This window comes from Sarcophilus harrisii, chromosome 2 (genome assembly GCF_902635505.1).
Source record: "Sarcophilus harrisii chromosome 2, mSarHar1.11, whole genome shotgun sequence".
Lineage (NCBI taxonomy): Eukaryota > Metazoa > Chordata > Mammalia > Dasyuromorphia > Dasyuridae > Sarcophilus > Sarcophilus harrisii.
This window is the reverse complement of record NC_045427.1, coordinates 422,774,194-422,801,586: the sequence shown is the minus strand read 5'-3', so window position 1 is coordinate 422,801,586 and position 27,393 is coordinate 422,774,194. Positions and strand designations below refer to the sequence as shown.

The following is a 27,393-nucleotide window of genomic DNA, read 5'->3' as shown; positions in this document are numbered from 1 at the left end:
TTTGGAAGATCCATGATTTCATTGGTTTTATGCAAAACTTGTTTTACAGAAAATGTCAGCAGTTAGCTATAGTTTTATTGAGGGATTTATGTGGTGGGATGTAAACAAATAAGTACCAATAAATAAAACAACAAAAACCTATTTATTTTTTCCAAACACAGAATAAAGAGGTTTGCATGTTTTGTAAATATTGCTCCAAAGCAAAACTTCTATTTACAATGCCCTCCATTCTAATAGTGCGTAAACAAACAGTTACATCTCCACAGTGCAATGTTGGCTCATCTCATCAAGGTTCAACCTTGCATTCACCCATCACTGATGTAAAGAAACAAAATTTAGTCAAACCAGAACTGCTTCTGCCAAGACAATTTTAGTAGGATAGTTTTCATCCAGAGAGACAAAATTCAAATTTAGATAATTAGACATTTTTTAAGGGTAACAGCAGTAATTGTTTCCAATACTTCAACTTTAGATAACTAAACTTGGTCCAGCATTCAGGGATAGAGGCCCTTTTTATCCCTGTACCATCTTCTGTATCACATATTAGAACAGAAACTCTTCCAAAGGAAACTTGAAAAGGAGCATACTGAATCTTTAATTGAGTAAATTCCTCAGACCTTGACTTTGCTGCCTTTTCTCAGGAAGACCTTTCTATTTGACAAATCAAATTAAATGAAATATAATTTTATTTCCTCTTAAAATTACTCAGCATAATGAAACAAAAATGGCCACTTGGCAGAATTCAACAAGAATTTTTCATTTCTGTTCTCAGCTCTGTAAAAAAATTTAACCCGTTTCAACCCAATTAACTACCATTTTAAATGTTAACTTACTAATGAGGCCTACATGTTACTCACATTTGGTATTCAGATGGAACTTTGCAAAAGGAATCTGAAAACAGTTGTTCATTATTTCCTTTCAGTTGTCTTGGTTGTAAAACAGCTTTCCAGTAATTTTCTAATTTAAATATTACTATATTAAGCATTTCTTCATACAGCAGCATTAGTGATGGGAAAAACTTTTTAAAAGCAGAGTCATATGAGCTTTATCCCAATTATCACAGCTAGTGATATTCTCTGCTGTACAGCTACCATACTTATCATACTGTGAATTAGGAAATATCCTTCCTCTAAGGCCCTCCTTTCCAATGTTAAAGCAATTTGGACCTTTCCCAAAAACTTAAATTCAAAGATTCATTGTCAATTTTACCATTCCTATTAAGATGTTGGCTATTTCAAGTTTACATAGTAAATATTTGCAGCATATAATATTACAGTTTCATAAACCATTAATTAACTCTCAAATGCTAATGGACAAGTGTGCTTTGATGTTTAAGTGGCATAATCATGAGCAAAACTAATGGTGGAAAAAAAATCTAAAAGCACAAGGAAGATTCCCCTGCACTGCACCATAGGGAACACAATGAGATTATACAAGGACTGTTATTAATGGTTGTAAAGGTAACACAAACACATTATTCTTAAAGGTACTAAATGACATTGTACCTGAAATTTAGGCATCATAATTTTTGATCTCACAAAATAAGACATACCTGGAAATTAAAATGTTGCAGCATACATACATACATACACACACATACGTGTGTGTGTATGTAAAGGTGGGGGAGAGTTGTGGGGTGTCTGAAAACAGTAAAAGTGAATCTCCGGGGAGGCTTATAGTGATACATAGGGTCCAAGTCCTTATAGTTTATAAAATAAACTTGACTCCCCAAAGGACATTCTATTTTTGTAACGAATCTTTACAGTAAGTTTATAACTTTGAAAAAAATTCTACATTTCAAAATTCAGGAGCTATCAAATATTAACAAGGTGGGTAGAAAATACTGCCCTGGGTTATACACCGCGCTACAGTTTGAAATACCTAACATAGGTCACATGCAGTGAGACCCCCCAGCTCCCCCCAAGGAGCCTGTTAGCTATAATGCAAGCAAAAACCCAGGTACATCCTGGGATTGGGAACAAAACAATCTCATACTAAGTTGATTTTCCCGAGTACCATATATTAAGTCATTCATGCTAGAGACATGATGAACTAAAATAATCATTTACTAGGGGGTAAATATAGCCCAAATGGTCATTTATTGTAACAATATAGAGTACTTGGTACAGGCTTTGGGCCTATACTATTTAACCTCCATATAATTGTTAAGTCATAAAAAGGACATTCTCACAAAGTTCAAAATTACAACTCTCACTAATTAAAATATGTGAGAGAAACCAAACCAGGAAGGCTATTATGATCCAATCTGAAATACAAATCAATTAAATAAATTGCAGAATGGGATTCACACCATTTTCAAATAAACATTTTGGCTCTTAATTCCTTTATCAGTGGCACGATTTAAAGTGAAGTTTGTGCAAAAAAAAAAAAAAAAAGAAAAAGAAAAATTATTTTCATTCAACAATTTATGTGTAAGGAGGGAATCCTAACATTTCTTCTTTGCCTTCCTGCTCTTGAAGCCTGTGTAGACCTGGAGCACCCTATTCTCTGCAGCCTTGATGTGAATACGGTGCCTACCCTGTGTCCATCACAGTTTGCCTGGATCCCAGAAGTCAATCTATGTTCTGTGTATTCAATATGCAAGTTTTGTTTAAATATACAAAAAGCCTCCTACAGACTTCCTGGTGATGGTGAATGAGCAGTCCTCAGGGTCAGTTTCATGTGGAACAACAAAGCGCAATCTGTTGCACCTTTCCCAAGTCTGTCAGGAGTTGCTTTATGCAGTGCTTGAGCTGAGGGAGTCTGGCTAATGGTTCTGGTGGCTCCAGTTCTCCTGTGTAATCCAACCAACTCTCCAGAACTGTGCCCAAAAGACAAAGAGATACACCCAAGTCAACCATCAGCATTTAAGAATATTAAAATGTTTCTTAGAACTTTGTACAACTTGGCACATTCCTATCAGGAATAAGAAGGGAATTACTGAAATCAAGCATTTATTAAACACCTGGCAGTATGGGTCACCAAATTCTTAATTGGCTGTCTAGGTCCCTTGAAAGCATTCAAGCAAGAACCCCAATTCGAACAATGCCACCTACAACTTTTGGTTTTATGCTCCATTAATAAGCTAATTCAACCACGCCTATCTCCCCCCATAGTATATTCATTGTACAAAGACATTTAAACTTTCACTGAACTGTGCTCATTCCCACTTTTATTTGATCTTGATGTTCTTGTTTGGAATTCTCTTTGCCCAATCAATTCAATTTCTACTTATCTGGCTCAAGTTCTACCATTCAATGAAGACCTCCAGCTATCAAAAACAGAGCAATCAACCCACTGAACTCCTCTTAGCACACTCTAATTATAACTCACAAAGATCCTAACATAAAGATAGGGTCTAATCATTCATTCAAAAGGGTTTTTTTGACCCAAGATCCATAGTCACTACCAAATTCCCAAGTTTCCTTTGTAATCCTTTATTTTTTATTATATGAATTTTAAAACATTATTTTGAGGAGTATGTAACCAATGAACATATCAATCCCCTTTCTCAAATGAAGGTGGACTATCACATATGCAGAGAGAGAATGTATTGTGTATGTGGAAAAAGAGAACCTCCCAAAGGGATCCACAACACAAAAAAGGTAGAAAACCCATGACTGATTATAGTCCATTCCTTATTTTAAAGCACCAAAATAGGCATAAGAGGTTAAGTAACTTAACAAGGGGAAGATCCAGATTCAAACCTAGAACTTTTCATTTCAAATTAGCAAGTACTGCTACTGCTTTAAATCCAGTACCTTTCCAATGTCATTCCTATTACAGTGTCATACTGCTCCCATTTGTATCCTTTGACTTATGGAGCCTTTTGTTACTGTCTTTTGTGTGGCTATACTGGACTGTAAAGCTCCTTGAGAGTAGGGAATTATACTTTTAGTTTTTCCCAGATGTTCCAGAGAGTTGACTCAGTTCAGTTGTATGATTTGAACTGATGAATAAGCCTCATTAATACTTTAAAATGAGCAAATCTGCCTTATATCCTGCAGGCCAGGGAAGGAAGATTCATTTCATACCTCCTCTGCTATTCCCCAGAATTGGCTGCACTTAAAAAGTAAATCAAAGCTTGAAGGCAAAGGAGGACTGAAGAACATCATATTCAATCAAATAGGTATTATTGGGCACACATAAAAGCATACCAGATGCTCAAAGAGACCAAAAAAATGGAGTCAGCAGTCATTGCCCTTGTGAGCTCTTAGTCTGGTAGGGGAATAACACAAAAATTAAAAACACAAATACATACAAGAATAATAAAATAGTACAGAGTGATAAAAATGAGACCTAGGGAAGAAAATCACATAATCTACTTCCTCTCACATAGCTCAAAAGAAAGGTTATTTTGGTGGGGTCAACACAAAACTTTCTCAGCATGAAACAAATTAGGATACAGGAAACCAGCAAAAAATGTTCCTCTCTTTGGAGGGCTACAACCTGCACAGGGTCTGATGTGTACCTACTACAGCTTTTGCAGGGAAATGGGAATGTCATCTGTGGACTGTAAGTTTATGCTTCATAATGTGTTCATCTTTCTACTCATTTCTTTTCCATTTCCTTGCTGGGTTCCGGGGTCTAACTTCTTTTTTCTGTGATTATTCAAGTGCATCAAACTGATCAATAAAAGTGATCTTCAGAGAGCATATAATTGGCCTCTAATTATACTTTTGATCTGGAATGCCAAATAACAGTACTGACTTAGAACATTCAGATCATATCCCAGGATATAGCTATACATCAATTTCAAATCCTTTTAAAAAATATGCATTATCAAGGAGCTTCAAACACCAAAAAATACTGTACCTTAAAAAACAAGCCTTTGGAATCTTTTTCTTTGACTCTCTCCTACAGCTCCCAAAAGAAAATCCAACTCATTCATCACTTTCCAATTCTAATACATAATCCCAGTCCTGACCCTCCTTATCTTAACTCTTAAATCAAAAACAGCCTTCTATTTTTCAATCTCCTAAATGGGATCCCATTAGTCTTCCTAACTACTACTTTCATTATGTTACTGCCTTGCTTAAAATCCTACATTGTCTTTCAGTAGCTGGTCCCCAGTTTAGCTTTCAAGGTACTTCATAAAACATAAAAACATCTCTTGAGCTAAGCTTTCATGAAGTAATTTTCTGAGTTCTCAAGCAAAATACTGCACAATCATAACTTCATTTTACTCCTTTCTTTCTACACACCACAATGCTGCTTGAGCAGTGGTCATGTCCACTTTTCTCAATGATTCCCAATTTATTTGTCTCTCTCCATTCCTGTCTGTTGAGATTTTCTATCAAGGTCATTCCTGCTTAAGGTGAAGATAATGTGAAGAACTTACAGGAATATGTGAATTCTTTTTCTGTATTTTTTTCATTATTTCTGTGTTTCCCCTATGACCTGTATAATATGTGCAGGCCCATATTTATTGAGCCCTGGCCAGCTATAAACATATTTACTTAATCTGAGCTGATGACATTTATCAGTATTTGACATTTATAGCTATTTAGTCCTAGTCTCTTAGCTGGCCCACTGTCTGCTTAATTATCTGAAGCCTGAAGGCGTGATTTCGGGGAAACAGAAAACTTCCATTCTAATCTCTCTGGATACCAATTAGATGCCTCTCCCTCCCCTTCTCAATGCTCTCTTACTTGTGATGTAATCTTGTTGGAATCCTTACAAAGTGCTAATTTAACATGATACTTAGCAAATCCTCTAGCTCACTAATATATTTAAGTACTCATTGGAGTTCACGCATTTGGGAGATTTCAAGGTTTAGTATGAGTTATCCAAATTCACACCTCCCTTAATCCCTCTCTCAGAGGGGAGGCATCAACCTTTGGGAGATCATATATAAGAAGCTGACAGAGGCTCAATCAGCTGAAAAGATTGAGAGGGGAGCATCAAGTCAGTTCAGAGAGAAGCCCTCTCTCGGAGGCAAGAGAGATTCATTCCATCTTCCACCTTTGTGCTAGCTGGAGGCTGAAGAAAGCAGAGGCAAAGGACAACTGCAAGAGCTCTTGGAACCAAGCAGAAAGATCTCTAAGAAAAACTAACCGGGGTATACTGGAGACAATAAAAGATCAGAACTTTTAGCACTTGGCTGCATTTGGGTGATTATTACTTTTAACTGAAACTAAGGCTGCCTCCAGAAAACCTCCCCAAGAAACCTCCTCTCCCAGAGAGAACCATTATATTTTAAAGAAGAAAAACACCACAGTAATCTCTTGTATAAAAGCTATGTATCTTTACTACTTTTTTAGCCCTCCTACCATGAGCTTTCTCTTTCCCTTATCTCATGAGGGGATGGCTCATCCTCCGGAGGTTTAATAAGCAACCTTTCTGCTTTCTACTGAATGATCTCTGAGTAGTCATTTTGGGTAAGGGTCTTCTACATCCCACACACTGCCCCATATCCATTAACTGAAAGCCACCATTTAATTTAAAATCCAGCTCAAGAATAATCTCCAAAAGACTTTCTTTAACTCCAAATTAGTTAACCACCTAATGAATGAATGAATGAACATTGGCACTACCTCACTATTTACAGAACTGATTTGCTAGAACATAATTTAAAACCTTAAAAATTCCATGTTCCCAACTCAGCATGATAGATAAAGTATCTACTATGTTCCTGTTCTTTCCTCTAAACAAATATACATATGTAGGAGCCACAGGCTCTCTTATCTGTTTCTTCCACACTGGGGAATTTTGAGTTCTATTTCCAATTCCTCAGATTTATAGGAACCATGCCATATTCTCAGGAAGTCTTTTCATTCATTTAGTACTTCAGGTATTGATGTTTCTTTTGTGGGTTGTTAGACACAGAGAAAACACTTAAAACATGTTGAGTGAGTTTTTTAGACAGGGGAAGGAGGCACCATGAACTGAAAACAAAACTTGAATTCCCCAGCATGAAATGAAGAGAGAAAAACCTATGGCGCCTACATTGTTTGTTTAAGAAAAGAAGGCCCCAAAGCACAAAGATCTGAAAACAAGATCAAAGCCCTCCCTATGTTCCAAGGATCTCTATAAACAAGAGAAATTTACCATCCAGTTCCTTCTCGATGGAATCCATCCTGTGTGTGACTTCATCCTGCAGAGATTCCACATGTGTGAGCAGATTAAACTGCCACTGGAGTTGAGCATTCACCACTCCCTCCCTGTCTTTTTCCAACAGCTTCAGTGTGGGGGCTTCTTCTGAGAGAGCCTTTTTAGAAGAACACTCCCTCACCTAAAGAGTGACAACACTGTGTTACTTACTGCATGGCTCATTCTTAAACCTGATCTTTCCCCTTCTCTCCCTCCCCAAATACTTGTTCCAAAACTAGGAAAAGTACTCATGGTTTGAATTCTATGAATAAATACTGGCACAGTTATTGGTTCTCTTGTAAAAGCTCTCCTTCCTAAGGCAAAAAGAAAACCTGGTTCTCTTTTGTGACAGTTCAGTCACCTCAAACTGGCCACTGTGACTTTAGCCCAGGGCTAAGGAGGTGGAGAGAGTATACAAAAGTGATCTGTCTTAACTCTGGGCCTTAGAGAGATGCTTTTTATTCCCTCTGTGATCCTTGAAGCTTTTTAGGAAAAGAAAAGGAGAGATTGCTTTTGTTGTTGCTTAAAGTCAACAAAAGATCTTTTTGCAATCACAGATTTCTAGAACTCCAAGTGTCTTCTGAGTTTGTCTAATCCAATGCCCAAAGTATAAACTTTCTTTTAACAGGACTCTTAATGAATCTTGGATAAGACAATTACTTGAAGGAATCCTTGAAAAATGTGCACCTTACATAATGAACAACCTTAAATCTACCATGGATGTTGTCCTGTATTTGGTTTAATAAATACTATTTTTTTGAATCAACATTTATTGAATATGCTTGATGGTAAGGGGAAAGAAAAATTAATATAACTTGGTACCTACCATCAGGGTTTATACCATATAGAAAGCATGAAGCTGTATGGGTATGTAAAGTCCAAAAGTTGGACTTTAATAATGCTAATATGAAATTCTTGGTTCTTTGTTAGGAACCCACTCTTTATATGTATAGCAGTGTCTTGTTGTGGACATTTTCACACTCTAAAAGTTGAAATTCAAAGTAACAAGCTTGGTCAGGATTAAGGACCCAAAGGCAAATGGGGTGAAGGGCTTAGTGATTATCTATCCTAGTAAATGATTAGATAGTTATTAATGGGATGCTACCACAATCATGTGAACTCACTGCCACACCCCATATTTATCCCAAGGTAGAATCACCAGCACCATTACTCTCCTCACTCCTCACTTGGGGATGGTTGTGCCTATGTATAGCTTCCATATGGAAGAAGGAAACAGGGTAGAGAGCTACAGCGGAATTTCCCCTGGCCTCAAGATAGGAGATGTAAAATCTAGTTACAAACTAGTTGTGTGGTCCTAGACATGCCCTTCCCATCCCTAAAATTCAGGATGTTCATCTGTACAATGAAAGGAGCTCAACTAGATACTCAAAAGTCTCTTCTGGTTCTCATATTCTATATGACTATATGTTACTCACATGTACTGGCCCTGCACACAACCGAAACACCAGCAAACACAAAAATCAAGCAAATTCAACAATATATTTAGGTCTGAGAAAATTTGGTAACAAAGTAGGTTATTTCATATGTCACAAACATTATATATGCTGAGGAGAGTCAAGAGATACCAACATACCTTTGAGTAAGTATGTCTCAATTCATTCTGAATTTTGATTTTTTCTTGATCTAATTCCCACCCAAATCTTTCTGATAACACATCATCCCCATTTTCCCGGATGGGGTTAACATCATCATCCATAGTTGATCCTCTGGTCTCTACTACCAGCTTCTGTTCTACAGCAGGATAATAGGCCCGGGGTTTCTGATAGCAGTGTTCACTGGTGATATAAGATTCTTCCATGGAAGGAAAGGGCAGTGTTTTTTCTACTGTTCCACTGAAAGTTCTATAACTCGGTATCTCCTCCTTTGTCTTATCTTCAATGTGAAGGATGTGTTTGGGGTGAGACTTCTCATCCCTGGAGTGCTGCTTCCAGGGCTGACACCACAGCTGTAAATCAGGGTGCTCTTTGCTCCTGAGAGGAAAATAACCCAGAAAAGTTTTCTAGAGTAACTCAAGAGGATCCCTTATCTTGAAGACTACACACATACACGCTTGGGAGAAGAGCCTACATGTGACTTGATCGGTAAAGTACAGGGGAATCAGTCCAAAAAGAGAAACTTTTGAAACAAATTCACCTAACAAAATTTTCTGTTATTTCATTACATATGACACTTGTGAGCTGTCCAAGAAAAGACAAGTTAATCAGCAAGATGTGATTACATGTCACACTTCTATATATTTCCTCACATCTAAAGCTCTAAAGAGTAATAACAAAATAGAAACATCAGTATCAAGCAAATAACTCATTATCATCCAAATATTCAAATTACAAGTATTCTGCCATTTCACAGAAAAAAAAATTTTATATGACCATTCTAAGGTTTGCAAAACACTTTATAAAATATCTCATTTTAACCTCTCAACTACCTAGGAGATAGGTACTATTATTATCCCCATTATACAAAGGAGGAAACTGAGACAGACTGAGGTTGAGCAACTTTCCCAAGATCACATAGCTACTAAGATTCTGAGACCAGATTTATTTTAAATCTTCCTGACTTCAAGCACAGATGGTTGGGAAAAAGTATGCTAGCTTCTAGAGTCTAAAATTAAGTAAAACTTTTAAAAAATATTAATCATAATATATCAATAAGCAATATCTCACTTAAATTATTATTTAGAATTGGGTTTTATATTACAAATTGGGATGGGGGGTTAATTTCACTGAATATGAAACCTTCCCAGTCAGAAGGGATCACTGTCGTAGGAAACATCTAACTGTGCTTAGTTGACAATTTTACCTATCCTATAACTACAACAACCCAACAACTGCAACTATAGTCCAGAGTCACAATTTACCCCTCTTTGACCATTCCATTTCTAAAATCAGAGATTAGGAGGGAAAATGTTCTTCTTCCTATAGCCATTTCTTCTTTTTCTGTAATATTGTTCACTTCCAGCACATGCCCACTCAAATGTTTTCAAAAAGTCACTTTACACTTACTGTAAAATTCTCATCTTTAGCTGTAGTCCATGTAGAACTTCTATCACCTTCTGCACATCACCAAGAAGCTGGTGAGTAGCAACTATTTTCTTGGCATTCTGATGGGAGTAATTATCTTCTAAAAATGCCAAACCATGCATATGGCCATGACTTAACCATTCCTTCTCATACCAGTATTTTATGCCAGGTCTCTGACCTGAAGAAAGAATGAAGAGTGATTAAAAAATGCAACATGTTCAATACTAGAGATATGTATTGAGACATAGACTGGGATAGAGACAATATAGTTTATGCATAATTCACAAACAAATCTTCCAGTGCTGGATTTGGGAAGAAATATTTCCCAGTACCTCTGGGGCTAGGGATGGTAAGAAAAGCTAAGGAAGCTGTGCAGAGTAGAAGTTTTAAATCAAAATTCCTAAATAGGATTCCTTTATTCAATTGAAGAACATCAATCATGACTACTTTCTGACTCAAATCACTTAGGAAACATTCTTTTCTACTTCAATGGATCTGTTATTATAAGTACCCCTTCCAATTAAACATCACAATGTACCTAAGGGTCCCTTTATCCTATCTGATACTTGTTCAGGTTCTTTAAGCAAGTTTTCCAAAGAGGAGCCTTCTCCGTTCCTCTACCTTTTACACACAAACATGTATATTTCTTGCCGACAGCATGTAACTAGAACCCACTTTTTATAAACATACATTTCTCTTCTTTCCAATTACAGAGGCTCTTGTTGAAATAGCCCATTCCACTTCTTTAATAAAGACAATGGGGTTATAAAAGGGAGCAAGGTGTGCTAAGAATCACATAATTTCTAAATATATAAATTTAGTTATTGATATCTTAAATACAAAAACCTTTTCAATGACATACTATTGAAGAAACTTAAACATACATCTATCTTTATACTGTTGTTATGAAAGGAAGGAGGAGGCAATAAGAAGTTGAGGCTAAAAGAAGGATCACAGATTTTGTTTAGAAAAGCAAATAAAATGTCCAAAAATAAGAAGAAACTTTTAGCTCGTGGGATACTTGATCACCTCACTGTTATATTGAGCATATGCCACAATTTGCATATAATTGATAAGAAAATAATTGTAGCTTATGTGTCAATATCAACAGGAAGATGAGAAGGTAAATTCTACAAGAATTTAAGAAGATTCTACAAATTTAATCAAACTCTTTTTGAATATTTAGTGACTTCAGTGTACAGCGAGGAAGGCAAAATATGTTGGAAAACATTGTACAGAAATAAGAAATGAAAGGATCTAAAATCCTGTAGACTACCAAAAAAATTTCAAATGTACATATTGTGAATACTATATTTCAATCAGGTTAGTGGTCCTGAACATGAGGAACATTCAATATGTGGGAATAATTTCCAAATCAATGATATATCAAATCAGACTACAAAATTTATTAGAGCAAAGTAAAAAATAAATAATAATAAGATACAGCATGCAACTCAGGAAATCCATCTTGACACTGTTAGATAAACTATTAAAATAGGAAAAAGATAAAAATTAGAAACCAATACAATTACCTTTCCCTAAATTTATCCACAGGTAAAATTAAGTGGCAAACCAAGATCAAAAGAAAATAAAATTTTTATCTTTGTAAAGCTACTTTGTGTAGCAGCCAAAGGCAATAGCAGTTTAGGAAATAAACTTGTTAATAAAACCTTCCAGAGAAGGATGGTAGAAACTTATCAGCAGTGAGAAGGAGGAGAAAAAGAGGAGAACAAATTTAATGAAAACTTGAGAAGATTTCCAAATAATTGTTTTTAAACAGTTTTAAAATACCTTTTGGATGATCTGTCTGAGATCATCCAGAAGGCATTTTAAAATCCATACTTGAAGGAAAAGCACAGTCAAAAATGGAAAGATCTTTAATGATTTCTTTTTTAAAAACAAATTTTTTAATATCAGTGATACATACATTTTTATACATTAATGATGGAGAAGCTACTACATTTGAACTCTAGCATCACAGGCACTCATGTGCTACATAAGGAAATAGAAATGGCACTAAGGTAAGGAAAAGAAAAAAAGTTGAATTCTATATATAGAGCATGTCTTTGCTGGAGTTAACAAATTTTGGGGAGAATTAAGGGAACAATTCTTAAGGTGTCAAATGAGGTAAGAATATCATAAATACTTAAGGGAAAGATCATGGACTTCAATGCTTAAAAAGGCAACCAAAATATCGATAACAACCAAATTCCCTTTGTCTTTGTTCTCATCTCTATAAAATCTTTATGCAAATACTCCAAGAAATATAAAATCAAGATTCAGAGATGAAAAGGACCTTGAAAGTCAGAATCAAACTTCTTATTTTAGATATGAGGAATCTGAACCTAAAGTTTTTGTGATTCCAAGTACTGGATACTACTCATACTTTACTGCCTCTATTCAACATGTACCTTTACATACAAAAATTGAAAGCACCCTTGATGAAGGCTAAGTAGAGAAAATATCTCACCCTTCACAATTCCTATGCCCTTCTTCTCTCTACCACCTCAGCTACAGAGTTGGTCATTACCCCCTTGATTCTGCTACTACTGCCCAAACACAAAATTTGCAACTACATGAATTTTTAACTGGTGTCATTCCATCTCATCTACTGCCTTGCAAACCCAAAACCTACTCCTCATCCTCACTGTGATTTCCAATACTTGAGTGACCTCAGTTTCTTTCTAGGCCATCAACCCTGAACTGGAGTTCTCCTACGTTGTCCCTTTGGTTTTTGAGAGTCCTTAAACACCTTATCCTTTCATTGATTTTACCATGTTAAACTTCTACCTAGAATCAGTCCCATCAGCAGCTGCTTTCTCTTCTGCTCATGTGCTGAAGAAAATCTTGTCACATGAATCCATTACAGACTTAGGTTACATGATCTCAAAAGAGCCATCATCCCAGTCGCAAATTCTTTTTTACCTCTTCCTAAACCTCTCTCACTATACCACATCAGCTTTTCCATACCTTTTCATCTCTCTTCAATTCTCCCAAGGTTCTGTCTCCTTGCCCTTTATTTCACTGGAAACATTAAGGCCATTCACTGAAGGCTTCTTCCTCCTCATGTACAAATGCCTTCTGCAACTAGTTCTGCTTTTCTCTTAGTATCACAGGAAGAGAAGCTCTTTTCCTAAGGATAACATTTCTATATATACAAATAATCCCCTTCCATCGCAGTTTACTTCCTAATCCTCAAAAACTCCTCACTTAATCCTTTTATCTCCACTACTACCCATATTCCTTATGCTTTTTGTGGCTGAACTCCTTGAGAAAGCTATCTAATCTCAGTACCTCTACTTCCTCAGTTCTCACTCTCTTCTTAATTCTAAGTGAAGCTGGTATCATTCAACTCAAGTGTCTTTCTCCAAAGTGACTAATGATCTCTTAAACTGTCAAACTTTTCCTCAATCCTCAAGTCTTCTTGATCTCCCTTTGTATACGAGACTATCTATGACTATCTTTTGGATACTCTCCTCTCTCCAAATTTTTAAGACATGACTCAGTCCTGGTTTTCCTCCTGGTTCTCCTCCAACCTCTCTGACTCCTCCTTTTTAGTATCTTTGAATTAGCTGGATCTTTGATTTTTCTGAAATTCAAATTTTATTTTCAATCATGAATAATCTCCCTCTTTTTCTATCCAACTGAGAAGGCAAGTTAGCTGGATCTTTGATTTTTCTGAAATTCAAATTTTATTTTCAATCATGAATAATCTCCCTCTTTTTCTATCCAACTGAGAAGGCAAGAGAAAGAAGATAATTACAAAGTGAAAGGGAACAAGAAAGGAAGGGAGGAGTTTTAATTTGTACTCAAGTTGACCTGTTCTCTCTCTGAAAATGAATAGCATGTTTCATCATTAGTATTTTGGAATTGTAGTTGATCACTGGGTTGATCAAAGTTCCTTATTGCTCTTGTATAAACTGTTCTACTGGTTCTGCTCACTTCACTTTACATGAGTTCACACAAGTCTTTCCAGATTTCTCTGAAACTATCCATTTCATCATTTCTTGTAACACAACATTATTCCAACACATTCAACCATAATTTGTTCAGCTGTGCGCCCCAACTGATAGGCAACTTCTTTGTTTCCAATTCTTAGCCACACCCCCCAAAAAAACCTGTTAAAACTCAAAACAACCAAAAAATCTGCTATAAATATTTTTGGGGGTCCATAAGTCCTTTTCCCTTTTCTTTGACCTTTTTGGAGTACAAACCCATTAAAAGTATTACTAGATCAAAAGGTATGCATGGTTTAATAGCTTATGAAGCATACTTCCAAACTACTTTCCAAAACGGTTAGACATTTTTTCACAACTCCACCAAGAGTTTTGCAGGATCTTTGTCCAGATCACACCAGTTGAACTTGAGTGCCAACCCCAGGTCTCTGAACTAAGTCGTCTTTTCTTCCTTTATATTGCAGGTGATGTCATTAACTCTCAGGGATTTAACTCTCATCTTTATGTTGATGATTCTCAGATCTAATCATAGAACTTAACCTTGGTGTGACCTTCAATTTTTAATTTCCAACTCTCTATTAAGCTATTCTGAGCTGGATATCCTGTAAACATTTCTACATGTGGAAAACATAACTCTTTATCATTTGTCCCCAAAATTCCCTTCTTCCTAATTTCCTATCATTACTGAAGGTATCACTTTCCTCCCTGTCACATCACCTAGATGTCATCCTTAACTCCCTGCCCTCCCTCTTGTTCCATATCCAATCGATTACCAAAGCCTGTTTACCTAAAATCTTTATTATATATTCCCTTCTCTCTTCCATCATTCCCACTACTGTGTTAAAAGACCAAGATCATCTCAAACCTCAACTACAGCCAATAGTATGCTGGCTGTTCTCCTACTTCTACTCTTTCATTGTGCCTGGAATACAACTGAACAAATGCTTATTGCCTGATTCACCATATATTTAAATCCTTGCAGGGATTACAAAGTCCTACCATATCTGTCTGTTATTTTTTAAAATATAGAACATACACTATTTGACAAAAATTTCTGGGAAAATTGGAAATTAGTATGGCAAAAACTAGGCATTGACCCACACCTAACACTATATATCAAGATAAGGTTAAAAGGGGTTCATGATCTAGACATAAAGAATAAAATTAGAAACAGTAAAAATTAGAAAAACATAGATCTGTGGAAGAGGAAGGAATTTGTGAACAAAGAAGAACTGGAGATCGATCATTAATGATCACAAAATAGATAATTTTGATAATATATTAAGTTAAAATGTTTTTGTACAAACAAAACTAATGCAGACAAGATTAGAAGGAAAGCAATAAATTGGGAAAACTTTTTTACATTCAAAGGTTCTGATAAAGGCCTCATTTCTAAAATATATAGAGAATTGACTCAAATTTATAAGAATTCAATTCATTCTCCAATTGATAAATGGTCAAAAGATATGAACAATTTTCAAGAAACTATTTCTAGTCATATGAAAAGGTGCTCCAAATCACTATATCAGAGAAATGTAAATTCAGACTACACACAACACATCTCTCAGATTGGCTAAAATGACAGGAAAAGATAATGACAAATGTTGGAAGGGATATGGAAAACTGGGACACTGATAACATTGTTAGTGGAACTATGAACAGATCCAACCATTCTGGAGAGCAATTTGAAACTATACCCAAAGTTATCAAACTGTGCATATCCTTTAACCCAGCCGTGTTTCTACTGGGCTTATATCCCAAAGCGATCTTAAAGGAGGGAAAGGGGCACATATGTGCAAAAATGTTTGTAGCAGCCATTTATAGTGGCAAGAAACTGGAAACTGAATGGATGCCCATCAGTCAGAGAAAGGCTGAATAAGTTATGGTATAAGAATGTTACAGCATATTATTTTTCTGTAAGAAACTACCAGCAACGCCCAGAGAAAGAACTCTGGGAGATGACTAAAAACCATTACATTGAATTCCCAATCCCTATATTTACGCCCACCTGCATTTTTGAATTCCTTCACAAGCTAACTGTACAATATTTCAGAGTCTGATTCTTTTTGCATAGCAAAATAACATTTTGGTCATGTATACTTATTGTGTATCTAATTTATATTTTAATGTATTTAACATCTACTGGTCATCCTGCCATCTAGGGGAAGGGGTGGGGGGTAAGAGGTGAAAAATTGGAACAAGAGGTTCGGCAATTATTAATGCTGTAAAGTTACCCATGCATATAACCTGTAAATAAAAGGCTATTAAATAAAAAAATAAAATAAAATAAAATAAAAAAACTAAAAAAAAAAAAAAAAAGAAACTACCAGCAAGATGATTTCAGAGAGTCCTGGAGAGACTTACATGAACTGATGCTAAGTAAAGTGAGCAGAACCAGTAGATCATTGTACATGGCAACAGCAAGACTATATGATGATCAATTCTGATGGATGTGGCTCTCTTCAACAGTGAGATGATTCAAATCAGTTCCAATTGTTCAGTGATGAAGAGAGCCATCTACATCCAAAGAGAGACCCATGGGAGCTGAGTGTGGTTCACAACATAGCATTTTCATTCTTTTTGTTGTTGTTTGCTTGCGTTTTATTTTGCTTCACTTTTTCTCTTGTGCAGTACTATAATTGTATAAATATGTATGCATATATTGGATTTACCATATATTTCTACCATGTTTAACATATACTGAACTACTTGCCATCTAGGGGAGGGCATGGGAGAAAGGGGAGAAAATTGGAACACAGGGTTTTGCAAGGACTAATGTTGAAAAGTTGTCCAAGTATATGTTTTGAAAAATAAAAAGCTTTAATAAGAAAATAATAATAAAACATAGAACATAATACCACCTTACAGATTCTCATTTACCAAGGTGTAGTTGTTTTCTATGAATATGTAAAAATCATACGATTCTTCAAAAGACAAAATAGGTATTTAACTTTATTTAACAGCCTTCTGATTATTAGTTTTAAAGCATAAAGCAGGAAAATAAGCACTTGTCAAAGCTGTTTTTCACTGTTATACAAAGTCCAAATGGAAGAGAGATTATGTATAACGAAGTCTTCCAAATGTTCCTATTTATAAATGACAAAAGTTGCATCCAACCTCAGAATATTAAAAACCCTGTATCAAATGAAATTCATGATTCATGGTAAGAGTTCAACTTTTAACTATTCACATTTTTAAAAATAAAGATGAAGAACATTTATTATACAGAATGTAATATGCAGATGGAAAATCCACAGAAATGATCTATCAGTAAGTAAATTTAAAAGAAAGGTATAGTAAATAGGCAATGGGTGAGGTCCCCAAAATTCAAAGGAATAGAACAAGTGAATCAAATTGCTTTTAGGAAATACCACAATTCAATTAATGATCCTAAGCATCTTCCTGAAACAAATGTGCATCTTTTTTATTAGCAACAATATTCTTTCACTGATGCTTTAAAGCATGAGCTGCTAAATACTATAATTTTCAAAGGATTCAAATTATAGTTAATCCTAAATGCAATGGAGGGGCTCACAGCAAGTGTGCCAAAACACAGAAGCAGTTAAATAAAAATTATCTGACAGATGTATGACTGAAATGATTATGTAGTTATTGTCACTTGAAAAATCAATAAATAGCCTGTGTATTCCACTATAATTCAGACAATTTCAACAGATCTAGAAAATGTTCACAGTACACTAGACCATGGGAAATTTGTGAGTATACAGCTCTTGCACAAGATAAAGACGAGATGTACAGAATGGCTTACAATGCTGGATGGAGTTCCCAAATTGTATGTTCAATTCCATGTATACTGTGAAATTTCAAATATGTCATGAAATTTCTGCATTCAACATAGCCTTCTCAGACTCTTCTGACCTCTATCCATCCATAAAAAGAACATTTTTAACATAAAATAAAAGGGCAAAATAGATCATCTTCTAAAAGAAATGCTTATCCCAATCCCTATATTTATGCACACATGCATTTTTGATTTCCTTCACAAGCTAATTGTACAATATTTCAGAGTCTGATTCTTTTTGTACAGCAAAATAACGTTTTGGTCATGTATACTTATTATGTATCTAATTTATATTTTAATGTATTTAACATCTACTGGTCATCCTGTCATCTGGGGGAGGGGTTGGGGGGGTAAGAGGTAAAAAATTGGAACAAGAGGTTTGGCAATTGTTAATGCTGTAAAGTTACCCATGCATATATCCTGTAAATAAAAGGCTATTAAATAAATAAATAAATAAAAGAAATGCTTATGAAAACTCTAAGTACATCATAGCTAAAGTACAAAGCTTTCAGGAAAAAGGAAAAATGCTGCGAATAGCTAGAAAGAATTCAAATAGTGAGGATAATCAGGATCACTTTTGTATTAACAGCCATTTTACAAAGAGGTAGAGAATTTGGAATGTGATATTCCAAAAGGCAAAGCATACATGTTTATAGCCAAGAATAATTTATTTAGTAAAATTGGGTGTAATATTGGAGGGGAAAAATGGACCTTTAATTAAAAAAGCAAAAGTACCTAATGGTGGCACTATCAGAGAAGAAAAGGGTCTACGTTTGAAAGATGCTGGCAAAATTAACAGGTCTTAGCAACAGGTTGGATACGGGAGGATGGAGGGAGAATGACTCATTGAGGAGTTGGGTCTAATACCTAGGATTGGGAGGGGGAGAGAATGGGAGGATGGTATTGCCCTATATACTAACAAAGAGGGTAGGAGGTAGTGAAGGTTTAAGGGAGGAAAATCATTTTACTTTTGGACATACTGAATTTAAGATATATATTGGACATCGATTTTGAAATGTCTGAAAGGCAAGCAGAAGGTCTTCGTGAGCATAAAGATGATAAGTAGATCCAATGAAGCTAATGAGATCACCAAGTGACTAAGTAGAGAGGAAGAAAAAAAGACAATGTCTTGAGGGACACTCTTGTGTAAAGGATGTGATCTGGATAAAGATCCAGCAAAGGAAACAGTGAAGGGACAATCAGGTGTAAGAACCAGGATAGAGTGGTATCCCAAAAAGAGAGAAAAGAATATCAAGGAGAAGATGCTTAACAGTGTCAAAGGCTGCAAAGAAGTTGAAGAAAAGAAGAATTACGGGAGAGCCAGGTTTCAGTAATAAATAGAAGATGAAAAGAGAAAAGAAAAAGAATTAAGATGAAGGCAAGTTGTTGCCTATGGAACAAGCATTCCAGAGGATACAGAGAGGATAATGTCTGATAGGAACAAGAAGTTTCAGAGAGATTCTGTTGTCTTAAGAATTGAAAGAGAAGAAGAAAAGCCTTGAGAGGAGGTGGATGGAAAAGAAGGCAAAAAAAAAATATTATTTTACATAATATGAACATACAAATAGACATCGATACAAACTAAGAGGAAGAGGTAGAGGAAATAGCTGATAATTCAAAACAGATGATTCATTCTCATCTGAACTGGTCAAAGGAGGGAAGAATAAATAGAGACGCACAAACACAGACTGGTGGGTACAAAAATAATTTCACTCAACAGAGAAATAAGAGGGAAAAGACATAAGGGGAGGGAGAATTAGGAAGGCTGATTAAGGAAAGGATTATTCTAAAGCAAAACAAACTCTAAAGATGTAGAAAAATATTTGTAACTCTTTTGGGATGGCAAAGAATGTAAATCTGAAAGTATACCTATAAATTAAAGAATGAATAAAAAAGTTATGGTATCTAAATATTATATAAGATATGATGAAATGGCTGTAATAACAGTTTATTAAGGGAGAAGAAGGGAGAAACATGATCAGACTTGTGCTTTGGTGCTTTTGGAATTTCAGTTTGTCAGAGGTCCATAAGAATGGAAAGAAACCAATCCAAAAACTTTTGAAGTCATGCAGGCATGAGATGATGAGGGTTTGTACCAGGTTGGTGCCAGTGTATGGGAATAGGCCACAGATTAGATATGAGAAATGAGAGAGATCTGAATTTTTGCCCCTCTTGTATAAGATATGAATTGCTTAATTTATCTTTATTATTAGAATATAAACTTCTTGAGGATAAGAGCTATTTCATGTTTGCATTTCTATCCTCAATACCTAGTTTAATGATGGTCACATAATATATGCCCAACATATGTTTTTTGATTACCTCTATTTTAAAAATTAATTTACATATTCCTTTAATTCATTGCTTAATTCATTCAACTTAGTAAGTTTTTTTTATGTCAATTCTATTTGATGTTGATTCATTCTTCATTTCTCATTTTGGAAATTTGATTTTCCTGTCCTTTTTGATGAAATTATGCTAATACTTTATCAATTTTTAAATCTATTAAAAACTTTATATTTATAAAAAAAAGAAGTGATGAGATGGTTTTAGAGAAACCTGAGATAACTTCTATAAACTGAGGCAGAGAGGTGAACAGAACCAGAGAAACAAATTATACAATGGTAAAGACACCAACTTTGGAAGAACTAGGTATTCTTTTTTTTTTTTTTGCTAAGGCAATTGAGGTTAAGTGCAGGATCACACAGCTAGGAAGTATTAAGTATCTGAGGGCAGATTTGAACTCGGGTAGTCCTGACTTCAGGGCTGATGCTCTTATCTACTGCGCCATCTAGCTGCCTCCAAAACTAGATATTCTTAAGAACATGAGACTCCTCGCTCTAATGATGAAATGTGTTATTCACTATCTACAGTTAGGTGAAAGACTAGAGTACAGATTCAAAGTAATTTTTTTTAACATGGCCAATGTGAGAAATTTGATTCAGTTAACTATACATATTTTACTGAATTTTGTTCTGTTTAGTTCTTAAGGAGTAAGGAGTATTTGTATTGGGAGGGTGAAAATATGAATTTTTGCTGATGATTGAAAAAATTTTTTGAGGCTATTGTGCCTTTCTTGTTCATTATGTTCATAATGTTTACCCTCATACATTTTTTTTTTAATAGCTTGTTATTTACAAGATATATGCATGGGTATTTTCAGCATTGCCCCTTTCAAAACCTTCTGTTCCAACTTTTCCCCTCCTTTCCCTCACCCCCTCCCCTAGATGGCAGGTAGATCAATACATGTTAAAAATGTTAAAGTATATGTTAGATACAATATATGTGTACATATCCATAGTTGTTTTGCTGCACAAAAAGAATCAGACTGTGAAATAATGTAGAATTAGCCTGAGAAGGAAATCAAAAATGCAAGCGACAAAAACAGACCCTCATACATTTTAAAGAATTCTGAGGAACTATATTTAGATTTTTAAGAACAATTTCTCTTAATTTTACGTGCTTATACTCATAACTATTAATTTATACTACTACAAGACAGTATGTGGAAGAAAGGTTTTGTTCACATCTATTTCATTAAGAAAACAAGATTCAGGGGTTTGAGAAACATGAAAGAAGATTCTAAGAATGTGAGGAAACATAAGATTTTGCATCATAAAGTGCTAAATAATTTGTTAAAAGGTAAAAATATGAATTATCAGTAAATAATCTATATTTATTTACTATAAGTTTTTGGTTCCAAAGTAAAGGATCACTAATCTAAGTAGAAGGAATGACTGGATTACTGAAAGCACTTAAAATACTTTCAAAGAAATACTCTTTATTACTTTCAAAAATAAGAAATTCTACAATATTGCCATAAGCGCCTTGGAGGACCTCAATTCAAAAAGAATTAAATAATTGCTTACCATGTGCCACTGAAACTAGAATTAACTTGATAGATTATACTGTCCAACTCCCTCATTATACAAAAGGAAATTAAGAGCCAAAGATCCAAGTATGATTTGCCTAGGTAGATATAATGATTCACAATGGCTCCCTTAAATGAATAACAAAATGTCACTTTCCAAATATGCAAAAAACATGTCGCTGTGTGGTGTTTATTCATGGTATCCCACAGACTAAGTTTTGTAGCAACTCTCCTTCCTTGTCTGAATCTAGATCACATTACAATTTTCACTCTCTGTGAAAATGATTTCCAAGCTAATATAAATTCCAGTAAATTCCAACTTAATCACAAATTTACTCATTAGTATGGTTCATGCCAATAAAGTTTAGTTTACTACAAGCAGTCATGGAAATTCCTTCCTCAAAAACTGATTCTGAGTGTACAAGCAAATATTGAGAAATCATCCTGAATTGTAACACTAGGAATCTATACCTGGAGGATCTTGGCAAATATAGCAGGTGTATTTCTCAGGCACGTTGTCTTCTAGCAAACCCATGCACACGCCATGCTGCCAGCATTGACATTCTTCACACTGCAGAAATTAAGCAACAAAATCAGATTGCAGAGATGTCAAATATATTCTTATGACAACCACCCTGGAAAGCCTTCCCTTCACACCATCTATAGCTTATTTATTAACAAGTAAGACTTTCCCAGCTAGTCTGACAGCATTGACAAAGATTCTTATTTCTGTTTATGTTTTAAGGACAAATTATCAGGGAACCAAGCAAAGGGAAGGGGAAGAGGAAGAGAAATCAACCAATAAAATATTTTCAACTCTTTCAATATTAATTATGAACATCAAAATACACAATATAGTGACTATATTAAGAAACTCATGATCTCATTAGAGAGAGCAAGAGAAACATACCTGAAACAAATAAAGTACAACTTAGTGCTAAGAGAGTTGAGAAATGGGAGCAACAGTAAGCTGGAGAAGAGAAAAGCTCTATAGAAGAGATGAGACTTTTGGTGTGCCTCAAAGAATGAGGTAAGTGGATAAGTACATGTTTAATAGCAATATTAATTGATATGTTAATCACAAACCTGAAATCGTAATTCAAGTCAAACAATTTCATATATAGAACACACAGGATAATGTATCTTAGTTTTCTTCTAATACTATCAAAATGCAACATACCCAGTGAGTTTTATGCTACTGAAAGCTATTTATTTCATTAGTCTCTAACTCTTATCCTTCCATTACAGCTTTAAGTAAATTCATTCAAAATACCTGTGCTTAGATAGACCGGGACTAGAACTAGTGGGTGAAAAGTCAGAAGAGGGTAATTTTAGCTCAATAAAAGGGGAATTTTCTAGCAAAGAAAGCTCTCATAAGCAGTAACTGATCATTTTATAAGGGGCTTCCTCTCAGTGGAGGTGTTCAAGAAAGCTCTCATAAGCAGTAACTGATCATTTTATAAGGGGCTTCCTCTCAGTGGAGGTGTTCAAGAGGTTGAATAATAGCCCAAATGTACCATAGAAGTAGTTCATGTACTACTTCAGAAGTGAACTAGTTGGTCCCTAGGTTCTCTTCCAAGTCTGAAATCCTAGGAAAGATATATCAGGGGATGTACAGAAGGTATTTAAGAATACAAATGCATTCAAGTAATGCACCTGAACTGCTAAAAAGATGATTTAAAAAAAAAAACAAAAAAGAAAACACTTTCAAGCATGAGTAGGTAAAATAAATAAATAAAAGATGTTTCTGAAGGTATAGAACCAATCAACAAACATTTAAGATGCTAAAATGTGCTAGGTACCATGCTAGGCACTGAGGATACAAAAAAAAGGTAACAATGCCTGTTCTAAAGATACTTAAATTCCAGAGCAGGGGATGATGGGGGAACACAAAACATATATATTCAAGGATATATAAAAGATACACATGGCAACTTTTAAGGGGGAATGCAGTAGTAGTTAAGGGGTCAGAAAAAGCCTCATGTAGAAGGTTGTGTTCAACCTGAGTTTTGATGGAAAATGGGTTTACTAATAGGCAGAAAGGAGGCAGAAGTGTATTTCAAGCATGGACTATATAGTCAGTACAAAATTCTGGAGATAGGAAATGGAGTGTCATGTATGAAGAACAATAATAAAGTCCATATGATTAGATCATAGAGTATCAGAAGAGAAATTATGTATAATAAAGCTGGAAAAGTAAATTGGTATGAAGTCATGAAGAGTTGTGAATACCAGAGTGATTTAACATTATCCTTAGAGGAAACAGGAAATAGAAAAGTGATATAGTAAGACTTGACTTAAGAAAATCATTTTGGAGCTGAGTGGAGGCTAACTTACTGGGGCATATACATAAAGCAAAGAAACATTGTGGGAGCTTGCAATTTACTCCTCTCAGACCTACATAAATCTAATAAAACCATAAAAAATAAATTCAGCACCTGAATAGAAGTTTAGAAAAATCAGATATGATAGACAGATCTCTGAAAAATATTGAATGAGAATAGAAAGAATGTATAATTTCTCAGCTGAGCATGAGTTCTGTACAAAAAAGTTTAACATTTTAAAATGGGCATAAAAAACTCACAAATATATGGAGAAAAGCAAAAATGTTAAGTGCATCTTTTACTGACCATAATATAAGGCAGCTAGATACATAGTAGACAGAGAGTGCTGAACCTGGAGTCAGAAAGACTCATCTTCCTGAGTTCAAATCAGCCTCAAACACTTACAAGCTATGTGACTCTGAACCAGTCACTTAACCCATATTTGACTCAGATCCTCATCTGTAAAAAATGAGCTGGAGCAGAAAATGTGAAACCACTCTAATATCTTTGCCCAAAAAAACCCAAATAGGGTCAAAAAGACTCAGAAATTATTCAAGTGAGTGAACAAGAACAACAAAGCACTAAGAAATGATATTTAGTAAAGGACTTTTAAATTAAAGATTAAAAATTAATTGGAAACTATATAATCCTAAAGAATGGGCACGTTAAAGAAAAATAGAATCAATTATTTCCTTAATGACAACAATGAAACAACATAATACAATTTGTGGGAGCCAAAGTAGTATGTAAGGAAATTTTTATATTTCTATACATAATCATCAATTGAAGATAGACTACTATTCTAATCAAACTCAATTAGAAAATTTTTAACAGAAAAATTAAATACAAAAATAGAAAGTTTGAAAGTTATAAGAGAGATTAAGAAAAATTGAAAGCAAAAAAAAGGAATAAATAAAACTAGGAAGTAGTTTATTGAAAACAAAATAATAATATAATATATAAACCACTACTACCGAGTTATTTTAAAAAAGGAAAGAAAATTGAATTATCATTATGAAAATTTTAAAAAGTGAATTAACCACCAATGAAGAAATGAAATCAATTATGAGATCTATTGTATGCCAATAAAGCTAATGATATATAAGAAATGAATATTTACAAAAATAAAAATTACCTAGATTAACAGGACAGGAAATAGACAACTTAAGTAATCCTATTTTAGAAAAACAAATAAAGATAAACAACTTTAAAAGATTTAATCAACATAATGATCAAGCAATTATAACTCTAAAGTATTTTCAATGAAACATACTATCTACCTCCAATTAGAGAGCTGATAGACTGAGAGTGCAAATCAAGGCATATTTCCTTTCTTTTCTTTTGTGTGTGGGGGAGAAAAGGGGAAGAGGAGGAGTTGGGAAGTTAGGGAAGATAGTTAATGACAGAATTTGTTTTCTTAACTAAGTTATTTGTAACAATTTTTCTTCTTTCTTTCTCAATGAGCAAGAAAGGAAAAGTGGAAGAAAGGAAATTCTGAAATTAAAATTATATTTTTAAAAAGAATAAGATGCATACTTAGAAGAATTTTTTTAAAAAGACCTAAGAATTTTAATGAGTGAATAACTTAGAACAAAGAGTAGTAAACCATACCCAAGTAACAGATTCCCTAAAAATTAGAATAGACCAAATAAATCAATGATTATGAAATAGCAAAAGATATTAGAATAAAATCAAGATTGAAAAACAGAAAAAGTGCAAGGTACATGCAAGCAAAATCTAGAAAATGGTCAAGAACAGAAACAATGGTTTCCTTAAAACCATGACTTAAGAAAAAAAAAAAAAAAAGGCCCAGTTCCTAGCTTCAGTAAATGATATATGAAAGAGGTAACTAGTTGGTGCAGTTGATAGAACACCAGCCCTGAAGTCAAGAGGACCTGACTAAAAATCTGGTCTCAGACACTTAACACTTCCTAGCTATGTGACCCAGGGCAAGTCACTTAACCCCAATTGTCCTAGCCAAAAAAAGAAAAGAAAAGAAAAGAAAAAACTCCCTATATCTATTAAAGAGTCAGAGGAACAATATGAAAATACAATTCACAAATCACCATTTGAAAAAAAAATCAAAATGAGAAATCTCAGGAAAGTCACTAGAAAATCCAGAATTTCCACAGCAAAGGAAAAAATACTACAAAGAGACAGAAAGAGTTTAATATTATGTAACCAAAGTCAGGAGTCCACAAGAATGGCAACTTTTACTTTCCTTTCAAAGTCAAAAAGTATGAGCTTGCAACCAAGTATAACTCATCTTGCAAAGTTAAAGGAACAAGCATTGCTCATAAAAAGAAGACAGCTGAATAAGAATCTGAAACACAAATACAGAAATACAAAGAAACCTAAAAAGTTAAATTTATTTCAACAATTGGAAATGTTTGTATAATAATAATGAACTAACATTCTAATAAAAGGAGAAGAAACAAACCCTCCACAACCTTAAAAGTCTTCAAAGAGTATTGAGTGAATTAATTAGAAATGATTCTATTTTGAGGGTTTGAGGAAGGGAAAGATAAAGAAGAGGAAAAGGAAGAAGAAAGGGGTGAAAGTTGCTATTTCTCATAAATGGGATGAGTGAAAATAATATCTAAACAAAAAACATGAGAAAAATCGTTACTAGATGACTCTCATTCTTACCTGAACTGAACAAAGGAGGGTTAAATGACTATACAAACATACACATACAAAAAATTACACACAGAGACAAACATAAACATATAGATTTCAACAGAATTATTTCAAATTCAACATAGAAACTGGCAGGGATAGAGAATATAAAAAGAGGATGCTAGTAGAAAGGGAATAATCACAAAGCAAAACCCCTCTTTGCTTCCTGTTCCTGGGGCTCACCATGTTAATGCTGATCTTAATTCAAATCCTGATTGGCTTTGGTCCTCTGCAATTGAGAACTCCAAAGCTTAAAAAATCTACCTGCTCAGTAGCAAGGATCACAGGCATGCTCTACCACACTCAACATGAGAGAGCCATTTATACTAATGACTCCCAATTTACACTGAAATAGATGACCCTCTACAGTAGAGTTGGGTTCAGCACTGTCTTCAATTCCCCAACACTCACTACAAGACTTGAATGAAGAGAGATGGGAAGTTCATTAGTGTCCCACGTGGCACATTTTCAGACTTTTTCAATGTATGGATCAGTTATACTGATTTCTTTTCCCTCTCTAAAATGCTATTTGTTATGTGAAATGGAGGGGAAAAGATTTGTGGAATAAGTGCAATGAAAAAAGAAATAGAAGCTCTCTATCAGTAAAACCTTATTTAAAAAAAGAAAG

General features: G+C 34.6%; 1 protein-coding gene across 4 annotated transcripts in view; it reads right to left on the bottom strand.

The window, feature by feature from the left end:
• Positions 1–354: 354 nt before the first annotated feature.
• The window catches only part of PHF20 (PHD finger protein 20), a 132,644-nt gene continuing 105,605 nt past the window's right edge, over positions 355–27,393 (bottom strand). For all 4 annotated transcript variants that reach the window (XM_031953920.1, XM_031953919.1, XM_031953922.1 and 1 more), the window contains 5 exons: positions 22,234–22,333; positions 10,116–10,311; positions 8,687–9,083; positions 7,051–7,234; positions 355–2,821 (listed from right to left, as the gene is read on the bottom strand). In XM_031953920.1, the coding sequence (XP_031809780.1) occupies positions 2,679–2,821; positions 7,051–7,234; positions 8,687–9,083; positions 10,116–10,311; positions 22,234–22,333 (1,020 nt within the window). In that variant the 3' untranslated portion in view covers positions 355–2,678. The remainder of the gene's footprint in view (positions 2,822–7,050; positions 7,235–8,686; positions 9,084–10,115; positions 10,312–22,233; positions 22,334–27,393) is intronic.